The sequence below is a fragment of the Phoca vitulina genome, unplaced genomic scaffold (genome assembly GCF_004348235.1).
Source record: "Phoca vitulina isolate PV1807 unplaced genomic scaffold, GSC_HSeal_1.0 scaffold37, whole genome shotgun sequence".
NCBI lineage: Eukaryota > Metazoa > Chordata > Mammalia > Carnivora > Phocidae > Phoca > Phoca vitulina.
In genome coordinates this window covers 16,628,947-16,650,341 of record NW_022589740.1, presented here as the reverse complement: position 1 = coordinate 16,650,341, position 21,395 = coordinate 16,628,947, and the positions used below count along the sequence as shown (strand labels likewise).

Genomic DNA, 21,395 nt, shown 5'->3' with positions numbered 1-21,395 from the left:
CTTTCTCAAATTAAGTTCAATACTTAATTTCCTAGATGTCCCTTACCAGGTTGAAGAAACTCTTTTATTCCCCGTTTGTTAAGAGTTTTTATCATTGCAGCACCTGGGTGGCTCATTGGGTTAAGCATCTGCCTTCGGCTCAGGCTGTGATGCTAGGGTCCTGGGATCGAGCCCCTAGTCGGGTTCCCGGTGAGCAGGGAGTCTGCTTCTCTCTCCCTCTGCCCCTCCCCCCGCTTGGGCTCTCTCTTGCTCGCTCACTCTCTCTCTCAAGTAAATTTTTTTTAAAGTTTTTATCATCAATAATTGTTGGGTTTTGTCAATACTTTTTCCTCTTCTATTGAGATGACCATATACTTTTTCTCCTTTAGTCCATGGATTAATAGCAACAACCGGTGAACCATTTTTGCTTTCATAAGGTAAATGCATTTGATTATAGTTTATTATCCTTTTTATATGTCATACTATTTGGTTGTAGTATTTGTTAAGGATTTTTGCATCTATGTTAATGAACGTACATCTCTATAGTTTTCTCATAATTCCTTTGTCTGATTACAAAACAGGACAATCTATGCAAAGAAACAAGTAAGGACAGCCCATGCACAGACAAAATTAGCAGACACAATTCAGGAGGAAGTAAGGCACTGGACTTACTACAAAAGGATTTTTTTTTTTTTAATGCCTCAAATATGCTCAGAAAGCTGAAAAGGACCACAGAGAAAGAGCTAAAGGAAATCCCAACAACGATGTCACAACAAAGAGAAAACAATGAAGAGACAAATTTTAAGAACTCAAGGAGAAATTCTGGATCTGAAAAGTGCTAGATAACAAATGAATATCATTATGGATCCTGAAGTCATCTGAAGGATAAGGACATATTAGGAACAACATTACTTCCACATATTCAACACTGTGGATGAAATGAACAAATTCCTTAACAGACAAAATCTTACAAAGGTCATGCAAGAATAAACTGATACTGTAAACAGTCCTGTAAAAATGAAACAATTTGAAAATCTTTCAGTAAAGAAATTCTAGGCACAGATGGCTTCACTGGTATTTAAGACAGAAACAGTATCTACTCTTTACAGTATATTTCTTATAAAATAAGAAATGGGGGAAAACTTTTCCAATTCATTTTACAAGGCTGGACTTTCTCTGATATCATATGCAAACACGTAACAAGTATAAACCAGGATCCTATATGAACGTAAATACAAAAATCCTCAACAAAAAATTAGCAAATAAATCCAACAATGTACTAAAAGTATCCTGAGCAAAGGAGGTTTATATTAAGAATACAAGGCTAGTTTAACATTCAAGAAACAAGTAATTCCTCATATTAAAAGAATAAAGAAGAAAACTGTATGATTACAACAGATGCAGCAAAAGCATTACATAAAATGCTACAAATATTCCTGACACAAATAAAACTATCAGCTAACTAGAATAAAAGAGTACTTCCCTCAACCTGGGAAATAACATGTAGGAAAAATCTACAGCTATTATTATTCCTAATAAGGTAAGACTAACTACACTCCTGCCACTGAAGTCATGGGTAGTAGCAGCCTGACCCACTGAAACTGAGAAAGTGGCACCATTCTCGGAAATCCAGGAGGGAACTTTATCCCCCAAAACCCATACCTTTTGAGCCCATGTTGGTAGTGGCACCTCTGTGGATCTCAGAATAACCTTCGGGATTATTCTCTTCCCTTTTACTGAAGAAGAATAAAGCACGTTCCCAGCTGGATGGCCCTACTGTTCCACCCTGCAGTATCCCCGAACTTCAAGGGATCTTCTTCATTTTGTCCTGGCTCTGCCCTCTTTAGTCTAAGCTGGCAGTACTTCAGCTGGTACAGCCCCATCTCTATTCCTGGCTTCGGCTGAGATGATGGATTAGAGCCACTGAGTCACACCCTTAAGTCCTTTATCAAGTGTTTTGTGCAAATGCCCTTGGTTTTCTCTCTATAACACACTTTCCCATTTTTTGCCATACGGATAGGTTTAGCACTTTCCAAATCTTTAAGACCTGTTACTGATTTGCTTCACAAATCCTTCTTAAAAATGTATCTTTTCTTGCATTTTACTATTAGCAATTAGGAAAAAATAAGACCACGTCTTGAACAGTTTGCTTAGAAGAAATCTCAATTAAATATCCAAGTTCATCACTTACATTGTTCCACACTAGAAAATAATCCAGCCAAGTTCTTTCCCCCTTTATAACAAGGATCATCTTGCCTCAAAACTCTTTCACACTCTACTTATTATCCAGTTCTAAACCCACTACAACATATTTGTTACAATACCACCTCACTTTCTGGTACCAAAAGCTGTATTAGTTTGCGAGGGCTGTCGTAACAAAACTCCATAGACTGGAGGGCTTAAACAACAGAAATTTATTTTCTTACACTTTGGGAGGATAAGAAGTCCAAGATCAAGGTGTTGACATAATTTGTTCTAACTGAGGCCTCTCTTCTAGGTTTGCAGATGTCCACCTCCTTGTTGTGCCCCCCCCCAATGGTGTTTTCTGGGTACATGTGCATCTCTGGTGTCTTTTTCTGTGTCTGAATTTTTACTTCTTATGAAGATGCCAGACTGACTGCATTAGGACCCACTCTAATGGCCTCTTATTAACTTAACCACTTTTTAAGGCCCTATCTCCAAATACAGTGACATTCTGAAGTACTAGGGTTAAGGCTTCAATATGTGGATTTTCAGGGGATACAGAACAACAAAATATGTGAAGCACATGTATATTTCAACTACAAAATACTTATGAAAAAACTTAAATAGACCTAAAAAAATGAAAAGATATATCATGTTGATGGACTGAAAGATTCAATATTGTTAAAATGTCAATTCTCCCCAAATTGATAATACAATAAAATCACCGTGAAAATCCCCACAGAATTTTTTTGTAGAATTGAAAAGCAGATTCTAAAAATTATAGGGAAAGAACTAGTGGAAACTATTTGGGAAAAGAAAACAATTTAGACGTCACATTATCTGATTTCAAGATTTACCATTTTTAACTGTATCAAAAAGAATACCTACAAATAAATTTAATCAAAGAGGTGAAAAATCTGTACTCTGAAAACTATAAAACATTGATGAAAGAAACTGAAGACACAAATGGAAAGATATTTCATGCTTAAGGATTGCAAAAAGTAGTATTGTTAAAAAGTTCACACTATTCAGAGCAATCTTCAGATTCAATGCCATCTCTATCAAAATTCCAGTGGTGTATTACACACACGTGGAAAAAATAATCCTAACATTTGTATGACCCTGAACAGCCAAAGCAATCTTGAGAAAGAAGAACAAAGCTGGAGGCATCATACTTCCTAACTTCAAGCTCTATTACAAAGGTAAGGTAATCAAAACAGTATAGCACCAACACAAAAACAGATCCATAAATCAGTGGAACAGAAATGAGAGGCCAGAAATAAACCCAAGCATTAACAATCAAGTTTTGGCAAAGGAGCCAAGAATATACAACAAGGATAGTTTCTTCAACAAATGGTGCTGGGGAAACTAGACAGCCACATGCAAAAGAATAAAACTGGACTCCTATCTTATACACAAAATCAACTTAAAATGGATTACAGACTTGAATGGAAGACCTGAAGCCATAAAGCTTTTAGAAGAAAACAGAAGCAGGTAAGCTCCTTGATAGCAATCTTGGCAATGACTTTTTGGATCTGACATCAAAAGCAAAGGCAACAAAAGCAAAAATAAACAAGTGGGACCACCTCAAACTAAAAAACTTCTGCACAGCAAGGGAAACTATCAACAAATGAAAAGGCAATGAACTGAATGGGAGAAAATATATGCAAATAATAGATCTGATAAAGGATTAATATCCAAAATATAAAGAATTCATTCAACTCAGCAAAACAAACAATTCAATTAAACAACAGGAAGAAGATAGAAATGTACATTTTCCAAAGAAGACATACAGATGGTCCACAGACACATGAAAAGATGCCCAACATCTAATAAGGGAAATGCAAATCAAAACAATGATGAGGTATCAGCCGAAATCTGTTAGGATGGCCATGATCAAAAGGACAACAGACCCAGCGTGGCTACCGCACAGACCAGACTTCATTTGCTTGTGCACCACTCTCTGCTTCCTCTTCCATGTCTGACAAACCTGATATGGATGATATTGAGAAATTCAATACATCGATAATGAAGAAGACAGAAATACAAGAGAAACAAATGAACAGGAGAAGCAAGCAAGAGAATCACAATGAGGCATGTGCTGCCAACGCTGCACTGTACATTTACAAACATTGTCTTATTTTACTTCTTTAAGCTGTTTAACTTTGTAACATGCAAAGAGGTGGATCGAATTTAAATGACTATACTGCATCCTTTTCACATCAAAGAATTGAGAACTACTGACGACAAGGCTAGGTCTGCCACTCCCATCTGCCAGCTAGCTGGCAGGAAAGGAAAAGAACTTGCATATTGGTGAAGGAAGATGCTGGGTGGGAGGACAGTGAAATCTGGAGTAAAAACCAAGCTGGCCCAAGGCATCTTACAGGCTGTAAAATGGGGTTTACGGGGTTTAACCACAGTACCATTTTTCTGTTCAAATGATTTTAATTACTGGAATGCACAATTTTTAATATTCAAATAAAAAGTTTTTAAACCTGTAAAAAGGGCACCTGGGTGGCTCAGTCAGTTAAGCGTCTGCCTTTGGCTCAGGTCGTGATCCCAGACTCCTGGGATGGAGCCCCACATCAGGCTCCCTGCTCCGCGGGGAGCCTACTTCAACCTCTGCCTCTGCCTCTCTCTTCTCTCTCTGTCTCTCATGAATAAATAAATAAAATCTTTTTTTTTTTTAAAGATTTTATTTATTTATTTGTCAGAGAGAGAGGGAACACAACCAGGGGGAGTGGGAGAGGGAGAAGCAGACTCCCCGCTGAGCAGGGAGCCCGATGCGGTTCGATCCCAGGACCCTGGGATCATGACCTGAACCGAAGGCAGACGCTTAACGACTGAGCTACCCAGGAGCCCCTAAATAAATAAAATCTTTTAAAAAGTTGAAAAAAAGAAAAAAAAAGACAACAGGTAACAAGTATTGGAGAGGATGTGGAGAGAAAGGAACTCCTGTGCACTGTTGGGAATATAAATTGGTGCAGCCACCAAGGAAATAGTGGGGAGGTTCCTCAGAAAATTAAAATTAGAACTACCATATGATCCAGTAATCTCACTTAACTGGTTTTTCCAAAGGAAATGAAAACAGGATATCAAAAAGAGATTGCACTCCCATATTCACTGCACCATTATTCACAATAGCCAAGATGTGGGAAACTACCCTAAGTGTCCATCAAACATTTGAATGGATAAAAGCATGGCATTTATATACAATATATAAGCATATATATACACACATATATTTATATATATAATGTAAATTACTCAACCATGAGAAAGAAGGAAATCCTGCCATTTGTGACAACATGAATGGAACTTGAGGGCATGATGTTAAGTGAAATAAGCTGGACTGAGAAAGATACTGCACAGTACCATTTATATGTGGAATCTAACAACAAAAAGGTCAAACTCGGCAACAGAGTAGAGAAGTGGTTGCCAGGAGCTGTAGGGTGGAGGAAATAGGGAGCAGTTAGTAAAAGGATACAAACTTTCAGCTCTGAGATGAGTAAGGCTAAGGATCTAATGTAAAATATGCTGACTACAGTCAACAACACTGTATTAAATAACAGGAATCTGCTAAGAGAGTAGAACTAAATATTCTCACCAAAAACAAATATGTGAAGTAATGGATGTGTTAATTAACTAGACAGGTGAAATCCTTTTGCAACATATACACATACTAAGCCACCACAATGTACACATTAGTATTTTATAGTTTTGTCAATTGTACCTTAATAAAGCTGAAATAAAAATTAAGAAAAAAGTAAAATCTATTACACGAAGTGGACAGGAACATCCAGCTTCAAGAGATATTTAGGTGTTAAAATCTTTCAGACTTGTGAAGGGGTGATTCTTTGTTTAAAAAACTTTTCTTTATCTGACCTATGAAACCCCTTCAAGTTAAATTAAAACTCTTAGTAATGATCTAGTGTTTTGTACTGAACTTTCTTAGGAAATTGGGAGAAAGTGGAAAATAAAGCCCCTGCAGGTTAGGATATCATTTATACAGAAAGCAGCATGAAAACAGCAAAAAGAATGTCAGCTGTAGGGCTGTAAGATTTGTTTAAAGAGAGAAAAAGAAACCTGAACTCAAAATTTGGCTCTGCAAGCTAAAAGTTACAAACTTTATCATCTTAGCAAAGTATTTAACCTAAGAGTCTGTTTCCTGGGCAAAATAATAACTGTTAATATTAATACTTAACTTGCTGGATTGTGATAAGGATTAAAGATAAAAATATGCAAAATCTAGTGCTGGGCTAGGTGTTGAATATAAATAATTAACAGATGACCTTATGTAGTAATCCTTAGCCAAATGTGTGGCCTGACACATAACAGAAATTCAGTGTAAGATGTATTATATAGTTATTCTCAGCCTATTTTTATATAGGCATTTGATTTTAAAAAGAACATCTAGTATAGATCATAGGTTCAACAGCCTTTTGATATACAGATTAAGTCCAGGGGTTGGGAGAGACAAGAGTCCTCTTAGGCTTCAGTGATAACTAAGAATGAACCTAACGTTTACCCAAGTACTTTCTCTTAGAAGCATTTAAGAAGGAAACATATATAAAAATGTAAAATACAATATATATTATGCCAGAAAGGACTCAGAGGTGCCATCAACATAGCATAAAACTGATGGAAGAACCAGACTCACAAGACGGTCCCAGAAAAATTCTCCTTAACATCTGAAAAAGGAGATACATACACACATACATACATAATATTTACCATGAAGCCATGTAGTAAGTAAGACATTATAGTATCAGCAAAAGGATAGATAAAAATCAAAGGAATATCACTGAAGTAGAAAAGGGCCAAAAAACAGACTCAACTCAATGGAGACAGAAAGTGTTTTCAACAAATGAAACTAAAATAACTAAAAATACAAATGTACAAACAGAGTAATTCATCACATGCACCACATAAAAATTTAACATAAAATGGATCATGGATCATAAAACCTAAAACTACAAAATTTCTAGAATAAAACACAGGAAAAACCTTGATCTTGTGTTAAGCAGAGATTTCAGAGATAATAAAAAGTTTCATCCATAAAAGAAAATACTGACAAAGTGGATTTCACCAAACTTAAAAACTCTGCTCTTCAAAAGTAACTGTTAACTAAAAGCTCAGCAACAGATTATGAAAAAATATTACAAAACACTACTGTTTTCAGGGTTATGGTATAACATGTCAGCAACTTACTCTCACAGGGTTTTATGAAGTTCCTTATACTATTTTTACAATTTTTCTATAAGTTTGAAATTATTTCAAAAGAAAAAAAGTTAAACGTGAAAAGAAATTAAAATTTTAAAAAGGAGAAAAACATGAGTGAATTTTTTTTTAAAGATTTTATTTATTTGAAAGAGAGAGCACAAGGTGGGGAGAGTGGAGAGGGGCAGAGGGAGGAGAAGCAGACTCCCCGCTGAGCAAGGAGCCTGATCAGGACTCGACCCCAGGATCTGAGATCATCACCTGAGCTGAAGGTAGATGCTTAACCAACTGAGCCACCCAGTTGCCACAAATGGATATTTTCTTTTTGAAATTTTCTTCATAAGAAATAAGGTACATAAAATAAAACAGAAATCATGAAGGAAAACCTTAACCTTTTTTTTTTCCGAGATTTTAATTTATTTATTTGTTAGAGAGAGAGAAAGAGAGGGGGAGAGAGAGGCAGGCAGAGGGAGAAGCAGGCTCCCCACTGAGCAGTAAACCCGGCAGATGGGGGGCTTGAGCCCAGGACCCTGTGATCATAACCTGAGCCGAAGGTAGAAGCTTAACTGACTGAGCCACCCAGGCGTCACACCTTAATAACTCTGAATATGTAAAAAGCAAAAGCTTTGGCATGCCAAAAATGAATCCAAGAAAAAACAAAAAAATGTTTGTAAAGAACAAAAAGCAACAATTTCCTTCCACAACACAACACAAGACATAGTTTTCAAAAACAGAAAGTCAAACACCCACTAAACTTATGAACAGAAGCCCTATGTTACTTGTAAATGCAAATCAAAACCAGAATATAACTTTTCATTTAATAAATTTTAAATTGTTAATACTTACGACTAATGAGAACAGAGAAACAAACACTCATTTACTGCTGGTGGGACTATAGATTAGTACTCAATTTAAAAAAGAAAATTTGGCAAAGTTCATGAAAATGTAAAATTCACTGAGCAATTCCACTTATACAAATTTATCCAGTGGATAAAAATATACCCAAATATATGTACAAGGAAGCTGAAAGCAGTAGGTTATAACTGTGAGCACTCATAACAATATCAATGTTCATCAAAAGGGGATTATGTTACGCAAATGACAGTACACTTGCACAATTCAATACTATATTGCTCTGAAAAGTAAAAGGTAGATCTATACGTGCTAATATGAAGATCTAAGGTATATAAAATATGATAATGGTGAAAAAATACAGATTCAGAACAGTAAGTATAATGATACAATTTGTGTAAATTTTAAGAACTTAAGAGTACATATGTATATATGCACACATGAGCATGCCATAGTATATGCCATAAACATTTCTGGAAAACTAGAGAAGTGGTTAACAGTGTTACCATTAAGGACAGTGACTGCAAGCCAGACAAAGTGAAGAAAAGCAGACTTATCACATAACTTTCTTTACTATTTGTACCTTTTACTCTTTCATCATTTTCTCTTTTACAATGTAAAAAAAAAAAAAAAATTGTTTTTAGAGGGGGAGAGTAACACGGGGTGGGGAAGGCAGCAGGGAGAGGGAGAGAGAAGAATCTTAAAACAGGCTCCAGGCCCACTGCAGAGCCCCATGGAGGGCTCAATCTCACAACCCTGAGATCATGACCTGAGCCGAAATCAAGAGTTGGATACTTAACCAACTGAGACACCCAGGTGCCCCAATTTTTTTTTTTAAAGCAGGCTCCATGTCTAGCAGAGTCCATTGTGGGGCTTGAACTCACAATCCTGTGATCAAGACCTGAGCTGAGATCGAGCTGGATGCTTAACCAATTGAGCCACCCAGGTAGCCCTAATTGTAATTTTTAAGTTCTCCTGAAAATGAATTAAATTGTTTTACCCAAAATTTGTGGCTAAAGTTGTCAAGTTTCTTTAATTTGTACTTTAATCAATTTTGCAAAAATATTACCTGAAATGGTTTGGCAGGGGCATATGTTTCAGTTGCAGGTGTGGGTTTCGGAATGCTTTCAATCAATTCCAAAATTCCTTGCAGTTTTTTATCTGAGATTCGTAAAGAAATCAGTGGTAACTTTCCAAAAATCTTGAATCTGTTCCAAAAAACAGGAATCATTTAAAGCAAACTTCATTCTGATTTAAGTGTACTAATTAAAAACACAATTGTTCCCCTTAATATACCCAAAAATAATAGAATGCAATTTTAAGCTCAAAAAATTATCCACATAGTCCATAAGACATTTCACAATCTCCATTCAAATTTCTATTTGGCCTTACCGACCCATCTCATTAGGTGAACTAGACTCATTATTTTTCAGAGATTTTTTTTTTTTAAGATTTTATTTATTTTTGAGAGAGAGAGAGAGAGAGAGAGAGCACGGGCAGGGGGAGGGGTAGAGAGAGAAGCAGACTCCCTGCTGAGCAGGGAGCCTGGTACAGGACTCGATCCCAGGACCCTGGGATTATGACCTGAGCCTAAGACAGACATTTAACTGACTGAGCCACCCAGGCGCCTCAGAGATTTATTGTCTAATGTTATTATGTTTATTATCCCTTTACTAGTTGCCAATACAGCTGACAATAATTATTGTTTATTACAAGATAGGCATTAAGGAAAGCACTGATATGCATTATCATAAGTTCTCACAGCCTATAAGGTAAACAACCAATTTCTGCTCTCTGTTTTTTATAAGTTCCCATATATATATGGTTCCTAACAGGAAACTAATGCTTAGCAAGTTCAAATAACTTCTCTAAGAGATAATATATCTAAATTATGTTTAAAAGTCAGATCTGACTGAAGAAAAATTACATGATCATATAAATTGATGCATGGCAAAATCCAACACCTGTTCATGATAAAAACTCTCGATGAACTAGAATAAAGGTGAGCTTCCTCAACTTGATAAGGAGTATCAACAAAAAACCTACAGCTATTGTATTTAATGGTAAGAAACTAAGTTTTCCCACTAAGATTAGGTACAAAGCAAAGAGGTCTCTCTGATCATTCCTTTTCAACACTGTACTGGAAGTTTCTGCCAATCCAACAGGACAAGAAAAGGAAATAAAAGGTATACAGATTCTGTTCACAGATGACATGATCATCTATACAGAATATCTAAAAAGAGAGAAAAAAAAAAAAAGACTCCAAGAACTAATAAGCCCTTATACCAAGGCTGCATAATACAAGGTTGGTATGCAACAGTCAATTGCTTTCCTACATAGAATGGACAAGTAGAATTTAAAAATTAAAAATAATACCATTTATATAAGCACCCAAAAAATGTAATACTTGGGTATAAATCTAACAAAATATATACAAGATCTATACAGAGGAAACTGCAAAATTCTGATGAATGAAATCAAAGAAGAAATGAATATAAATGAAGAGTTGCTCCATATTTATTTGTGGATATTAAAATTCAATATTCTCAAGATGTTAGTTCTTCCTAAAATGATTCATAGACTCAATGCAATGAAAGTCAAAATCCCAGCCAACTACTTAATCAATATTGACAAAATGACTCTAAAGTTTAAATGGAGAGGTAAAAGATCCAGAATAACCAACATAATACTGAAGGAGAAGAACAAGGATGGAGGATTGACACTCCCTGACCACAAGGCTTACTATAAAGCTACAGTAAGCAAGATACTGGTATTGGCAATAGAACAGACAAAGGTATCAATGGTCAGAATAGAGAGCACAGGAGTAGACTTCTATAAATACAGCCTACTGGTCTTTGACAAAGGAGAAAAGGCAATACAATGAAGCAAAGATATTCTCTTCAAAAAATTTAAGACTAATCTAGAAAAGTGTTGCTAAGGCTGAGGTTCAAGAGATTACTATCTACGTTTTCTTTCAGGATTTTTATGGTTTTAGGTCTCATACTTAGGTCTTTAATTCATTTTGACCTCATTTGTGTGCATGCTGTTAAGAAAGTGGTCCAATTTCATTCTTTTACACATAGCTGTCCAGTTTTCTCAACACCATTTTTTGAAGAGACTGTCTTCTCCTCATTGTATATCTTTGCCTCCTTTTTATAATTGACCATATCGGTATGGGTTTATCGCTGGGAACTCTATTCTGTTCCACTGATCAATGTGTGTATTTTTGTGCCAGCACCATACTGCTTTGATTATTACAGCTTTGAAGTATATCTTGAAATCTGAGATGCTGTTATCTCCAGCTTTACTCTTTTTAAGACTGCTTTGCCTATTCAGGGTCTTTTGCGGTTCAATACAGATTTTAGGATTATTTGTTCTAGTTCAGTGAACAATGCTATTGATATTTTGATAGGGACTGTACTGAATCTATAGATTGCTTTGGGTTGTATGGACATCTAATGGTATCAATTCTTCCAAACAATGAGCATGGATAGCTTTCCATCTGTTGGTGTCTTCAATTTCTTTCATCAATAATTATAGTTTTCAGAGTACAGGTCTTTCCCTTCCTTGGTTATGTTTATTAGGTATTTTATTCTTTTTGGTGCAATTGTTAATTGGATTTTTTTCTTAATTTCTCTTTCTGCACTTTGTTATTAGTATATCAAAATGCAATAGATTTCTGTATATTAATTATTTATCTGCAAGTTTACTGAATTCATTTATTCTAATAGTTTTTTTGGTGGAATCTTTAGGGTTTTCTATATATAGTTTCATCTACAAATAAGGGTCACAGAAAAGTTGAAAGGAGATAGAAAAAAAAAAATTTTTTTTTTAATACCCCATGCATTGCCTCCTTCATTAAAAACATTCCCAACCAGAATGGTACATTTGTTGAAACTGATGAACCTACACTGACACATCATAATCACCAAAGTCCACAGTTTACATTACTATTCACTATTGGCATTGTACATTCTGTGGCTCTGGTCAAGTGCATAATGAAATGTATTAATCATTATATCATCTAGAGTATATCATGTAAAGTATTTTCACTGCCCTAAAAATCCCCTGGGCTTCAATTATTCATCGCTCCCCTACCACCTTCGAGTCCTGGCAAGCACTGATTTTTTAACTGTGTCCATAGTTTTGCCTTTTCCAGAAGTCATCTAGTTGAAATCATACAATATGTAGCCTTTTCAGATTGGCATCTTTCACTTGGTAATATGCATTTAACATTTCTCTACATCTTTCCATGACTTGACAGCTTATTTCCTTTTAGCAGTGAATAATATTTCATTGTTTGATATGCTACAGTTTATCACCTATTGACTGACATCTTGGTTGCTTACAAGTCTGGGCTATAAAACTGAAATATAAAATTTGTGTGTATAAGCTTTATATAAAAGTGTAAATAAAACTACTATAAACATCTGCATGCAGGTTTTCTGTGGATATAAGTTTCAACTCCTTGAGACCTAAAACCATAAAAATCCTAAAAGAAAACAGACAGTAATCTCTTGTACATCAGCCTTAGCAACACTTTTCTTAAGTATCTCTCCTCAGGCACATGAAACAAAAGCAAAAATAAACTACTGAGACTACATCAAAATAAAAAGCTTTCACAAAGCAAAGGAAACCATCAACAAAATGAAAAGGCAACCTACTGAATGGGAGAAGATACTTGCAAATAATATATCCGATAAAGGGTTAATATCAAATATATAAAGAATTTCTACAACTTGACACCAAAAAAACCAAACAATCCAATTAAAAAATGGGCAGAGAGGGGCACCTGGGTGGCTCAGTCAGTTAAGCGTCTGCCTTCGGCTCAGGTCATGATCCCAGGGTCCTGGGATGGAGCCCCGCCTTGGGCTCCCTGCTCTGCGGGAAGTCTGCTTCTCCCTCTCCCTCTGCCTGCTGCTCCCCCTACTTGTGCTCTCTGTGTCAAATAAATAAAATAAAACTTAAAAAAAAAAAATTGGGCAGAGACCTGAATAGACATTTTCCCAATGAAGACATACAGAGGGCCAACAGACGCATGAAAACATGCTCAACATCACTCATCATCAGGGAAATACAAATCAAAACCACAGTGAGATATCACCTCACACCTGTCAGAACGACTAAAATCAAAAAGACAAATAACAACTGTTATTTGGAGAATATGGAGAAAGAGGAATCCTCATGCAGCATTGGCAGGAAGGTATATCTGTGCAGCCATTGCAGAAAACAGTATGGAGGTTCCTCAAAATATTAAAAATAAATACTCTATGACCCAGTAATTCCACTGGTGGTTACTGACCCAAAGAAAATGAGAACAGTAGTTTGAAAAAATACATACACACTTATGTTTGTAGTAGTATTTAAAAAAAGCCAGCGGAAGTAACCCAAGTGTCCATCAACAGATAAATGGATAAAGAAGTTGTACATATATACAATGGAATATTACTCCACCATGAAAAAAAATTAAATCTTGCCATTTGTGACATGGAAAGACTAGAAAGTATAATGCTAAGTTAAATAAATACCATATAATTTCACTTCTATGTGGAATCTAAAAAACAAAAAGAAACACACAAATACAGAGAATAAAGTGATGGTTACCAGTGGGAAGGGGGAGGAGGTTGGGGAAAATGCGTGAAGGGCAGTGGGAGGTACAGGCTTCCAGTTATGGAATGAACAAGTCATGGGGATAAAAAGGTATAGCACAAGGAATACAGTCAAATGATACTGTAATAGCCTTGAATGGTGACAGAAGGTGGCTACACTTGTGGTGAGTACAGCACAACATACAGAGGTGTCAAATCACTGTGTACACCTGAAACAAATGTAACCTTAGTGTCAACTATACTTCAACAATTGTTTCCTGTGACCCTATAACTGTTCTAAGTAGTCTTTTTTTTTTTTTTAAGATTTTATTTATTTGAGAGAGAGACACAGCACATGAACACAAGCAGGGGGAATGGCAGGCAGAGAGAGGGAGAAGAAGGCTCCCCACTGAGCAGGGAGCCCAACATGGGGGGATTTGATCCCACAGTCCGGGGATTCTCTGGGGGCTCACTGAGGAGTGGGGCCCCGAGTTCTCGGCTCCTCCGGGGCAGAGACTGGGAGGCTGCCATTTTCACTCTCGGCCTCCAAAGCTGTAGGGAAAGCTTGCGGGGAACAAAAGCTCCCGAAAGCAAACCCGAGCAGATTACTTAACCCGACCCCCAAGGGCAGGGCAATTCCAACCCCGGCAAAGACATGTGGGAACCACGGCAACAGGCCCGTCCCCCAGAAGATCAGCAAGAACAGCCAGCCAAGACCAAGTTTACCGATCAACCAACGCTAGGGGAATACTGCACATAGAATTCATGGCTTTTTCCCCATGATTCTTTAGTCTTTCAAAGTTAATTTTTTTAATTTTCTTTAACTTTCTTTTTTTTTTTTGAATTTTTCTTTTTCCCTTTTTCAACCAACATCTTATCAATGCCTTTTAAAAAATTTTTTATTTTTCATTTTTAAAGTCATATTCTATCCCTTCACTGTAACCTTATTTTTGGCATATATATATATATATATATATATATAAATTGTTCTCTCTTTAAAATTTTGGGATACGGTTTCTTCTAACAGACCAAAACATACCCTAAATCTCCAGTGTATGGCTTTGTTCTACTCTCCTGCCTGACAACATTCTATCCCTTTTATTTTTTTTAATTTCTTTCTTTTTTCAACCAACTTATCAATTCCTTTTATAAAATCTTTTACAATTTTCATCTTAACAGTCATATTCCAACCCTTCATCGTATTTACCCTTATTTTTGTACATATATAAGCTTTTCTTTCTTTAAAATTTAGGAGGCAGTTTCTTCTGACAGACCAAAATACGCCCAAAATCTAGTGTGTGGCACTGATCTATTCACCAGCCTGATCATATCTGATTACATTCTTTTTTTTTTAACTTTTTCTTTTTCTTTTTTTTTTTCTTTCTTTCCCTTTCTTTTCCCCCGGTTGCAGGGCTCTTCTGATTTGTTTAGTGTATATTTTTCTGGGGTCGTTGTTACCCTGTTAGTTAGCATTTTGTTCTCTCATTCATCTATTCTCCTCTGGACAAAATGACAAGAAGGAAAAAAATCACCCCAAAAAAAAGGACAAGAGACAGTAGCAACAGCCAGGGACCTGATCAATACGGACATTAGTAAGATGTCGGAACTAGAGTTCAGAATGAAGATTTTAAAGATACTAGCTGGGCTTGAAAAAAGCATGGAAGGTATTACAGAAACCCTTTCTGGAGAAATAAAATAACTAAAATCTAACCAAGTTGAAATCAAAAAGGCTATTAATGAGGTGCAATCAAAAATGGAGGCTGTCCATTTTTGGAGAGGATAAATGAGGCAGAAGAGAGAATTAGTGATATAGAATACCAAATGAGGGAAAACGAAGAAGATGAGAAAAAGAGAGATAAACAACTACTGGATCACAAGGGCAGAATTCGAGAGATAAGTGATACCATAAGACAAATAAATATTAGAATAATTGGGATCCCAGAAGAAGAGAGAGAGGGGCAGAAGGTATATTGGAGCAAATTATAGCAGAGAACTTCCCTAACTTGGGGAAGGAAACAGGCATCAAAATCCAGGAGGCATGGAGAAACACCTTCAAAATCAATAAAAATAGGTCAACACCCCGATATCTAACAGTAAAACTTACAAGTCTCAGAGACAAAGAGAAAATCCTGAAAGCAGCTAGGGACAAGAGATCTGTAACCTACAATGGAAGAAACATTAGATTGGTAACAGAGACCTGGCAGGCCAGAAAGGACTGGCATGATGTATTCATGAGAAAAATATGCAGCCAAGAATACTATATCCAGCTAGGCTGTCACTGAAAATTGAAGGAGAGATAAAAAGCTTCCAGGACAAACAAAAACTAACGGAATTTGCAAACACAAAACCAGCCCTACAAGAAATATTGAAAGGGGTCCTCTAAGCAAAGAGAGCCTAAAAACAACATAGACCAGAAAGGAATACAGACAATATACAGTAACAGTCACCTTACAGGCAATACAGTGGCACTAAATTCATATCTTTCAATAGTTACCCTGAACGTAAATGGGCTAAATGCCCCAATCAAAAGACACAGGCGACCAGACTGGATAAAAAAACAAGACCCATCGATATGCTGTCTGCAAGAGACTCATTTTAGACCCAAAGACACCCCCAGATTGAAAGTGAGGGGGTGGAAAACCATTTACCATACTAAAGGACACCAAAAGTAAGCTGGGGTGGCAATCCTTATATCAGACAAATTAGATTTTAAACCAAAGACTATAATAAGAGATGATGAAGGACACTATATCCTACTTAAAGGGTCTATCCACCAAGAAGATCTAACAATTGTAAATATCTATGCCCCTAACATGGGAGCAGCCAATTATATAAGGCAATTAATAACAAAAGCAAACACATCGACAATACAATAATAGTAGGGGACTTTAACACCCCCCTCACTGAAAATGGACAGATCATCTAAACAAAAGATCAACAAGGAAGTAAAGACTTTAAATGACACACTGGACCAAATGGACTTCACAGATATATTCAGAACATTCCATCCCAAAGCAACGGAATACACATTCTTCTCTAGTGCTCATGGAACATTCTCCAAAATAGATCACATCCTAGGTCACAAATCAGGTCTCAACTGGTACCAAAAGATTGGGATCATCCCCTGCATATTTTCGGAGCACAATGCTTTGAAACTAGAACTCAATCACAGGAGGAAAGTCAGAAAGAACTCAAATACATGGAGGCTAAAGAGCATCCTACTAAAGAATGAATGGGTCAACCAGGAAATTAAAGAAGAATTAAAAAAATTCATGGAAACAAATGCAAATGAAAACACAACTGTTCAAAATCTTTGGGATGCAGCTAAGGCAGTCCTAAGTGGAGAGTATATAGCAATGCAAGCCTTTCTCAAGAAACAAGAAAGGTCTCAAATACACAACCTAACCCTACACCTAAAGGAGCTGGAGAGAGAACAGCAAATAAAGCCTAAACCCAGCAGGAGAAGAGAAATAATAAAGATCAGAGCAGAAATCAATGAAATAGAAACCAAAAGAACAGTAGAACAGATCAACGAAACTAAGATCTGGTTCTCTGAAAGAATTAGTAAGAGTGATAAACCCCTGGCCAGACTTCTCAAAAAGAAAAGAGAAATGACCCACATAAATAAAATCATGAATGAAAGAGGAGAGATCACAACCAACACCAAAGAAATACAAACAATTATAAGAACATATTATGAGCAACTATATGCCAGCAAATTAGATAATCTGAAAGAAATGAATGCATTCCTAGAGATGTATCAACTACCAAAACTGAACCGGGAAGAAAGAGAAAACCTGAGCAGACCTATGATCACTAAGGAAATTGAAGTAGTCATCAAAAATCTCCCAAAAAACAAAAGCCCAGGGCCAGATGGCTTCCCAGGGGAATTCTACCAAACATTTAAAGAAGAATTAATACCGATTCTTCTGAAACTGTTCCAAAAAATAGAAATGGAAGGAAAACTTCCAAACTCGTTTTATGAGGCCACCATTACCTTGATCCCAAAACCAGACAAAGACCACATCAAAAAGGAGAATTACAGACCAATATCCCTGATGAACATGGACGCAAAAATTCTCACCAAAATACTAGCCAATAGGATCCAACAGTACATTAAAAGGATTATTCACCACGACCAAGTGGGATTTATCCCTGGGCTGCAAGGTTGGTTCAACATCCGCAAATCAATCAGTGTGATACAATACATTAATAAAAGAAAGAACAAGAACCATATGATCCTCTCAATAGATGCAGAAAAAGCATTTGACAAAGTACAGCATCCTTTCTTGATCAAAACTCTTCAGAGTATAGGTACAGAGGATACATACCTCAATATCATAAAAGCCATCTATGAAAAACCCACAGCCAATATCATTCTCAAGGGGGAAAAACTGAGAGCTTTCCCCCTAAGGTCAGGAACGTGGCAGGGATGTCCACTATTACCACTGCTATTCAACATAGTATTAGAAGTCCTAGCCACAGCAATCAGACAACAAAAAGAAATAAAAGGCATCCGAATCGGCAAAGAAGAAGTCAAACTCTCACTCTTTGCAGATGATATGATACTCTATGTGCAAAACCCAAAAGACTCCACCCCAAAACTGCTAGAACTCATACAGGAATTCAGTAAAGTGGCAGGATATAAAATCAATGCACAGAAATCAGTGGCATTCCTATACACCACCACCAAGACAGAAGAAAGAGAAATTAAGGAGTCGGCCCCATTTACAACTGCACCCAAAACCGTAAGATACCTAGGAATCAATCTAACCAAAGAGGCAAAGGATCTATACTCAGAAAACTATAAAATACTCATGAAAGAAATTGAGGAAGACACTAAGAAATGGAAAAACGTTCCATGCTCATGAATTGGAAGAACAAATATTGTGAAGATGTCAATGCTACCTAGAGCAATCTACACATTCAATGCAATCCCCATCAAAATACCATCCACAGGAGAACACAGGCAGCAACCTCTTCGACCTCAGCCACAGCAACTTCTTTCTAGAAACATCACCAAAGGCAAGGGAAGCAAGGGCAAAAATGAACTATTGGGACTTCATCAAGATAAAAAGCTCTTGCACAGCAAAGGAAACAGTCAACAAAACCAAAAGACAACCGACACAATGGGAGAAGATATTTGCAAATGACATATTAGATAAAGGGCTAGTATCCAAAATCTATAAAGAACTTATCAAACTCAACACCCAAAGAACAAATGATTCAATCAAGAAATGGGCAAAAGACATGAACATTTTTCCAAAGAAGACATCCAAATGGCCAACAGACACATGAAAAAGTGCTCAACATCACTTGGCATCAGGGAAATCCAAATCAAAACCTCAAGGAGATACCACCTCACACCAGTCAAAATGGCTAAAATTAAATCACGAAACAACAGATGTTGGCAGGGATGCGGAGAAAGGGGAACCCTCCTGCACTGTTGGTGGGAATGCAAGCTGGTGCAGCCACTCTGGAAAACAGTATGGAGGTTCCTCAAAAAGTTGAAAATAGAGCTACCCTACGACCCAGCAATTGCACTACTGGGTATTTACCCCAAAGATACAAATGTAGTGATCCAAAGGGGTACGTGCCCCCCGATGTTTATAGTAGCAATGTCCACAACAGCCAAACTATGGAAAGAGCCAAGATGTCCATCGACAGATGAATGGATAAAGAAGATGTGGTATGTGTATATACATATGCATACACACAATGGGATATTATGCAGCCATCAAAAGGAATGAAATCTTGCCATTTGCAACGACGTGGATGGAACTGGAGGGTATTATGCTGAGCGAAATAAGTCAATCAGAGAAAGACATGTATCATATGATCTCACTGATAAGAGGAATTCTTAATCTCAGGAAACAAACTGAGGGATGCTGGAGTGGTGGGGGGTGGGAAGGATGGGGTGGCTGGGTGATGGACATTGGGGAGGGTATGTGCTATGGTGAGCACTGTGAATTGTGTAAGACTGATGAATCACAGACCTGTACCTCTGAAACAAATAATACATTATATGTTAAAAAAAAAAAAGAAAAAGATAGTAGGAAGGGAAAAATGAAAGGGGGGAAATCAGAGCGGGAGACGAACCATGAGAGACTGTGGACTCTGAGAAACAAACTGAGGGTTCTAGAGGGGAGGAGGGGTGGGGGGATGGGTCAGCCTGGTGATGGGTATTAAAGAGGGCACGTATTGAATGGAGCACTGGGTGTTATACGCAAACAATGAATCATTGAACACTACATCAAAAACTAAAGATGTAATGCATGGTTATTAAAAAAGTAATAGTTTAAAAAGAAATTATCTCATAAAGTGAGTACATTTTTACTCATCATTTTTATCTCTATATTTCTCCTAAAACTTTACCTTATTCATGTGTGCGAGTTGAAAAAGTTATCAGTCTAAAAATATATCTGCATTTCTTGAGAAAAATCACAAGCTTTTTTTACCTCCAATAGACTAAATATATATAATTAGTTCCATATATCCTAGTTTAACGTAGATAGGTATTATGAATCTGTCTCAATGTATCTAAACTTTTCAATTTTTTTTATACATAGCAGTTGTACAACCTGAAAATGGGGGCACCAAAATACTACATACCAAATAGCAGAGGACTTCCTTTATATTTGCCTTAAATGTTTTAAGCTCAAATTTCAAAGGATGCTGCCTGATACTTGCACAGCTCCAGAGTTCTATATAATATCATATTCACTTTATACTGCTCCAGCTCACTAAATTGAAATCAAATGCTTCTCAGTTTTGATCTTTCTAAATCATTTAGTTTCTGCCTTTTATTATTTTAGCTGTACTTCTCTGATCCTAACCTAAGGCAATTTTAGTATCATTAGAATACTAGTTCAAATGGCTTTCCCGATATATTTTCCCTTTATTGGTCACGTCTGACTATAATGCACTGGGATCAGAGAGTGGCAAAATATGGTCATTGGGTAATTCAGCCTGTTACTTACTTTGATAAATTAAGTATTATTGGACACACCCATGCTTGTTTTCATTATGTACTGTTTATGGCTACATTCATCCTAAAACAGTAGAGTTGAATAGTTATGACTAACAATATGGAATTCAAGCCTAAAATGTTTACTATATGGCCCTTTACAGAAAAAAACTGCAACTGCTACATTGGATTGATCTCTCATGATCTTCCTCTATCTATTTAGATAGATAGAAGTATTTTAATCAGTTATTTCAATTGTTTCTATACTATACATATTCCCTGCATTACAGTACATAAATTATTCCTAATTGTATACTAGTAAATAGAGCAATCCAAAGCGAGGTCCCTCAATAATATCAACTTCTTTTTTCTGGTACTCCCTAACTTCCTAGAGTCTAGCATACATAGAAATAAGCTAAAAAGGAATCAATTCATACTCATGTTTACAACAGGAAATCATATATATCTTTGTTCTTTACCACACACTGACAAACTTTACAAGAAATATTACACAACAGTAAATCGGCAGTGGGACCTCTGGCTAAGAACTAAAGAGCCAAAGCCGCATATCTAAAATCAAACTACACCTAGTACTGGATTATGAA

General features: G+C 36.6%; 1 protein-coding gene across 3 annotated transcripts in view; it reads right to left on the bottom strand.

Moving 5' to 3' along the window:
- VPS13A (vacuolar protein sorting 13 homolog A) overlaps window positions 1–21,395 on the bottom strand; it is a 267,298-nt gene that overhangs the window by 145,440 nt on the left and 100,463 nt on the right. For all 3 annotated transcript variants that reach the window (XM_032427535.1, XM_032427534.1, XM_032427536.1), the window contains exon 23: window positions 9,305–9,443. In XM_032427535.1, coding sequence (XP_032283426.1) covers window positions 9,305–9,443 — 139 coding nt within the window. The remainder of the gene's footprint in view (window positions 1–9,304; window positions 9,444–21,395) is intronic.